General features: G+C 59.6%; 1 protein-coding gene across 1 annotated transcript; it reads right to left on the bottom strand.

Annotated features, from left to right (window-relative positions):
* Nucleotides 1-240: 240 nt before the first annotated feature.
* Fzd8 (frizzled class receptor 8) lies at nucleotides 241-5262 on the bottom strand. The gene has a single exon (XM_069990621.1). The coding sequence runs from the start codon at nucleotides 4419-4421 to the stop codon at nucleotides 2325-2327; it is 2097 nt and encodes a 698-aa protein (XP_069846722.1). The 5' UTR covers nucleotides 4422-5262; the 3' UTR covers nucleotides 241-2324.
* Nucleotides 5263-5858: the final 596 nt, after the last annotated feature.

Raw genomic sequence — 5858 nt, 5'->3', positions numbered from 1 at the left:
TGTTAGAAAAAGAGAACAAACATCCAAGAATGATGCTCACAAGTCCCCCTCCCGCCCAGAATGATTGATGCCCCTGTCATTAGCAGGGTAGCTGCCCATTTCTTATCTTGATTGACAGGTTAATAAGGAACCTGGGGCTATCTTTTCAGTATGAACATACAACCTTACCAATTACTTTTAAATTATTGCTAATCTGCCAGAAAATAACAAGCATAAAGGAATAAAAATCTGAACAAGAAATGTCTGCAGAAGTTATTATTTATTATTATTATTATTTTTTGCTTCTGGGGCTTTAAAAAGGTTCAGCTCACAAACCTTGCCAGAATTTAGTCAATAGAACTTTAGGCACTGAGGATTTTTTTTTAAAGAAAAATTTGTAGTTTATAATAGTTCATTGGTTCAATTAGGAGCAGCAAAAGAAGGGAGTTTTGTAATGCAATTGTCCGGCAAAGGAAAATGCTTTAAATTGGGGGATTATGTGTACAGACCACCTGTAGGGTTTTCAGAACCCTTTTTTTTTTTTTTTTTTTTTAAATAGTCCTTCAACCCATGCCTAGCTGCCTGCAGGCTGGCTAACAATGCCAGGAAAGGCTGTTGAAAAGGCTGAGCGCACTTGTGCCTCTGGTCTTCACTAACTGTAACAAGTCTTCCTCTCCCTCGTTCTCTCTCCTTTTTAAAGTAAAAGTCCCACATTGCTTTAATGGAAGAACTTTAAGGCTCTGCGGTGGCCAATTGGTCTGCACCAAGAGGAGCCGGGCAGCAGGCAAAGAAACTTCAGACTATACAGCACATTTGGAGAGGAGAAAAGATCAAAGTTTTTCAAACTCAAAAGACCAAGTTCCCTACAGATTAACCCTATTCATTTAGCTCCTCTTAAAGGAATGATGTGCCGAGCCACTGGGCAGACAGGTAAAAAGTTCAACAATTGCCAAAGCATTCTTCGGCTAATTCAACAGCCTTCTGCTCAAATAAATTAGCTTAGTCTTGACAGAGGAACAATAGCTTTTTTTTTCTTCAGGAAAAGAAGCACATTTGGTATACACAAGCATGGAAGGTTATTAAGATGTTAACCAGTTAGTTTAATTCATTAAGGAGTGCCTCCTCCACTACCAGATTGTCAAGTGACATACCCTGTAAAAAGAAATCTGTAGCTTAAAATGTGAAACCTTCACCTGCTAGCAGGTTTGTGTTCTTTCCTTGGAAAACCAGGTACTTTCAAAACCAGACTCCAGATATGAGTGGTGGCATTTGCAAACTTTTAGTGAAATATTATACACGATAAATAACAAGGCCTAAGTGAAATTAACTGCCTTGGCCAAAGTTCCATTTACAAACACTAAGGTGCAAACAGCGCTATCATTAGAGACACCTACCATGGGGGTAGGTGCAAAAACTCCATTTTGATTTCAGTTCAACAATGAAATATTTACTTGGCTAACAGTTTAAGAAGTAGAGGTTAACAGGTAATTTTCTCCATGCCTGGTCAGGGTACAGAGTAGCAAACCACAAAATGTCCATTTCCCCCCACCTTCCTTAGCAAACGTTGCCAAGGTAACGGCTTAGAAGAGGCAGGGGGAGAGGGTAAATGTTGAAATCATTTATCAAAAGTCATTTTATTGACAAAATAGAATACTTATATCTGTTCTTACAGGGGTAGTCTCTAAACTTTTTACAAAAAAATGTACACGTTGTATATCTTTGGATATATACATATCTTACACACTTTTTACAATTTTAACAAATAATTATATAAATACATCCTCTAAGGTAAGAAACCCGTATTTACTTGGGGTGTATAATTAAGACATTTCTTGTTTATTTAAGGCATTTGCCTGGTCATTAAGAATACCCAAACCGTGCAATCCCATTAGGTCGCAGTCATGCCTCCACTTTAGATTCGCCAGGAGGAAGAGTTTATGTAGAAGAGAGGAAGGAGAGAGAGAGAGAGAGACAGATTCCTCCGGTGAAATCTGATCTGGCTTCAAAGCTCGGCGAAGGGCAACCAGCCGAGTTCTGGGCTCCAAACCTTAGGTTCTGGAGACGCAGCAGAGTCCACTTTCCTCTGCCAAAGCCAGGCGCGGAAGGAGCTCCTCGGATATCAATGGAGGAAAAGGGACTGGAAGGCTGCAGTGCCAGGTACTTGGTTCTTAGCCAGTCGAAGTCCCAGCTAATGGATACCATTAAGAGTTCATTATCATGCTAATAGCAATCAACACGGTGCAGGGGTGGGAACCCCGGCTCGTCCAGGGTCCCTGCTCCTCCCTGGGTCTCCTCACTCCCCCCCCTCCATCCCCGCCCCTTCCGGGCGCCTGCTCCCCCGCCGCTCAGACCTGGGACAATGGCATCTGCTTTGGATAAGACACGGAGCTGGCCGTGCCAGATCGCCACGTCAGGCCAGTGCTGACGTCGCTGTAGAGCGAGCCCCCGCCGCCGCCCGGGCCCCCGCCGCCCGGCCCGGAGCCGCCGCCCCCCGGCCCGCCGCCCCCACCGGCCGCGGCGGCGCCCGCGCCCGCGCCCCCCGCGGCGCCCTTGCTGGCCCAGCAGCAGCGGGTGCACAGGGCGCGCCAGGACTCCAGCGTCTTGCCCGACCAGACCCACACGCCCGAGGTGATGCCCACCACGAGGCACATGAAGTACTTGAGCATGAAGACCGCGTAGTCGGGCCTGCGCGCCTGGTCCGGCTGCAGGTCCCGCAGGCACGGGCAGTTGTGCGTGGCCTCCCAGCGCGGGCGGTTGTGCTGCTCGTAGAAGAGGCAGGCGACCACGACGGCGGCGGGCACCGTGTAGAGCACGGTGAAGAGGCCCAGGCGGATCATGAGCTTCTCCAGCTTGTGTGTCTTGGTGGGCCCGCCCTGCTGCTTGATGACTGAACGGATGCGGAAGAGCGACACGAAGCCCGCCAGCAGGAACATGGTGCCGATGAAGAGGTAGATGACCAGCGGCGCCAGCACGAAGCCACGCAGGTTGTCGAGGCTCTGGTTGCCCACGTAACAGATCCCCGCCACCGGGTCGCCGTCCACGGAGCTGAGCGCCAGCACGGCGATGGACTTGACGCTGGGCACGAGCCACGCCGCCAGGTGGAAGTACTGCGAGTAGCCGGCGATGGCCTCGTTGCCCCACTTCATGCCCGCCGCCAGAAACCAGGTGAGCGACAGGATCACCCACCAGATGGAGCTGGCCATGCCGAAGAAGTAGACGAGCAGGAAGACCACGGTGCACAGCGCCGGCCCCGTGGTCTCGTAGCGCACGTGCTGCTCCACGGCGCCCAGCTCCTCGTACTCGCCGCGCCCGCCGGGGCCGCTCGCGCCCGCGCCTGCCGCGCCCGCGCCCGCCGCCGCCGCCGCCGCCGCGCCCCCTGCGGCCCCCGCGCCGCCCGCGCCCGGCGCGCCGCCGCTGCACGCCACCTTCTCGTGGCCGGCTACCAGGCGCACCAGGTAGCCGACGGACACGAAGAGATAGCAGGCCGAGAGGAAGATGATAGGCCGCTCCGGGTACTTGAAGCGCTCCATGTCAATGAGGAAGGTGGAGACCGTGGCGAAGGTGGACACGAAGCAGAGCACCGACCACAGGCCGATCCAGAAGACGGTGAAGGCGCGCTCGTCCTGGCTAAAGAAGGGGTTGTGGCAGGGCAGCGCGCAGTTGGCGATCTGACCCGTCTTGACGCGGTTGTAGAGCGGGTGTCGCTCGCTGGACACGCTCACCATGGGCGCGCGGCACTGGCACCCCGGCTCGCAGGGAGCCGAGCCGCCGCCAGGGGGCCTGGCCTTCCCGCCGCCGCGCGCTGGGGGCGCCGCCGCGTCCCCGCCAGCCCCGCCCCGGCCGCCGCCGCCGCCGCCGCCGCCGCGGTGAGGGGGCCTCGCCCCGGGAGGGCGGCCGAGGCCGCTGCCGGACGGAGGTTGCTCGCCCGGCGGCGGCGGCGGCAGGCGGCGCGGCGGGCTGGGTGCGGCCGTGGTGAGATCCGTGCGGTTGTAGTCCATGCACAGCGTGTCCGGGTTGCCCTGTTCTGGTAGCCGGTCGCAACGCATGCGGTCCGGCCAGGCGAAGCCGTACTGGCGCATGAGGGGCGCGCAGCCGGCCTTGGCGCGCTCGCACACGGACCGGCAGGGCGGCAGAGGTTTCTTGTAGTCTTCCAGACAGATGGGCGTGTACATGCTGCACAGAAAGAACTTGAGGTCGGGGGAACACTGGATCTCCACGAGCGGCCAGAACTGGTGCACCTCCAGGCCCGCCTCGTCCTGCGTGTCGTGGTTGAACTGGTTGGGCATGTAGGTGTAGTTGTAGCCAATGCCCTTGCACAGGGGCACGGTGATCTCTTGGCACGCCAGTTCCTTGGCCGAGGCGGCCGCGGCACCGCTCGAGCGCTGCAGCAGCGCCAAGGCGGCCAGCAGCGAGGTCACTTCCAACAGGTAACCGCACTCCATACTGCGCGCCTCGGCCCGGGGCCCTGGCCCTCCAGGAGGCGCGCGAAGGGGCCCCAGGGGACCCGGCGATTTAACCCGGGAAGCGGAGCGACAGGCGCTCGCAAGTCTCCGCTGGCTTGGAGCTGGAGGGTGTTGTGAGTGCGCCTCCCAAATGCAGCCCCCAGCTCGGGGTGCGTCTGCGGCGGCGCGGCCGGAGCCCGGGCAAGGGTCTTCGGCACCTCCTCTCTGCGGTTCCGGGAAGACGACGGCGGCCGCGGGCGCGCGCCGCAGCCCCCGGGGGTCCGACCCTCACTCCGGGCCGCGCTCAGCCCCGGCGGAGCAGGGTGGCGGGCCCGCGGCTCATCGCGCGGCGCTCGCCGGCCTCCTCCCCCGCCCGCCCAGCCTCTTCTCCGCGTGGCGCCCAGCAGCGGTGACTTTGTCCGGCTCCGAGGGCGGCGCGCGGCAAGTTTCCTTTCGGATCGCAGAGTGCAGCCAAGATGGCTGGGCCAGGTTGCTGGCTGCGCCGGGCGGCCCCCGCGGCCCCCGCGGCCCCGGGGCTCAGGCTCGCTGTCCGGGCTGCGCCGCCACGGCGGGGGCTCCGGACCCTTCCTCGTTCGCCGAGACCGCTGCTGCTTTCTCAGGCGTCCGCTCGCCTCTCGGATAAACGGATCTGTCCCCCCCCCCCCCCGGTAAAAGTCCGCGTGGTACTTAGGCCAAGTCGCCCTTCTCCCTCGGCACCCGGGAGCTAATCCAAACCGATAGGCGGAGAGGACACCGGAGCTGCACGACCCCGCGCCCAGCCGCCGCCACCACCTCGGCGGGAGCAGCACCCTGAGCCCAACTTCCCGGCTCCAGCCCAGCCAGCGACGCGCGGCCGGCTCATGAATATTTATACAGCCCAGATTCGGTCTCCGCCTCCCTCCCGCTCCTCCAATCAGCGGGTAGTGGGGCGGAGTCTGTGCGCTCCCAGGGCGCAGCCCTCCTTAAGGAAGTCCGTAGACTCGGGTTGGCAGAGCGCGCTTTTCCGCGGTTGTGGAGTTCTGGTAACCTTGGGATTGACCGTCGAGCTTTTTTTTTTTTTTTTTTTTTTTTGCCCCGTCGGTCTCCACGGAGAGCGGTGCGTCTGCACGTGGGGACGGGGACGTGCCCGGCCGCGCGCGCCGCCTCCTAGCCGGTTTAAATCAGTCCAGCCCCGGCCCACTGCCCTGCCCAGATAGGAGAAGCCCGGCGGCGCAGGGACCCCTCCCCGCGGGTCCGCGCGGCGAGGAGCCGCCGGGAGAGCCGAGCTGGGAGGCCCGCCCGGGTCCGGAGTTGTGCGGGACCCGGGGGGGGGGGCTGTCCCCCCGGGGCTCTCGCAGGAGCGGGGATTGCGCCTTAGAGCTGGGGAGGGGGGCGCCTCCGTGGGTTCCGGGCGCCGGGACTGGAGGGGGCGTCGTCCTGGTGAGCCCGGGGGCGCGC

Source organism: Dipodomys merriami, unplaced genomic scaffold, assembly GCF_024711535.1.
Source record: "Dipodomys merriami isolate MVZ:Mamm:240054 unplaced genomic scaffold, mDipMer1.0.p SCAF_4, whole genome shotgun sequence".
In the NCBI taxonomy this organism is placed as follows: domain Eukaryota; kingdom Metazoa; phylum Chordata; class Mammalia; order Rodentia; family Heteromyidae; genus Dipodomys; species Dipodomys merriami.
This window is presented reverse-complemented; position numbering and strand designations above follow the sequence as displayed.

Excerpts from the sequence above, each read along its gene's own strand:
- Fzd8 (XM_069990621.1), bottom strand. The coding sequence starts at position 4,421 with ATGGAGTGCGGTTACCTGTTGGAAGTGACCTCGCTGCTGGCCGCCTTG.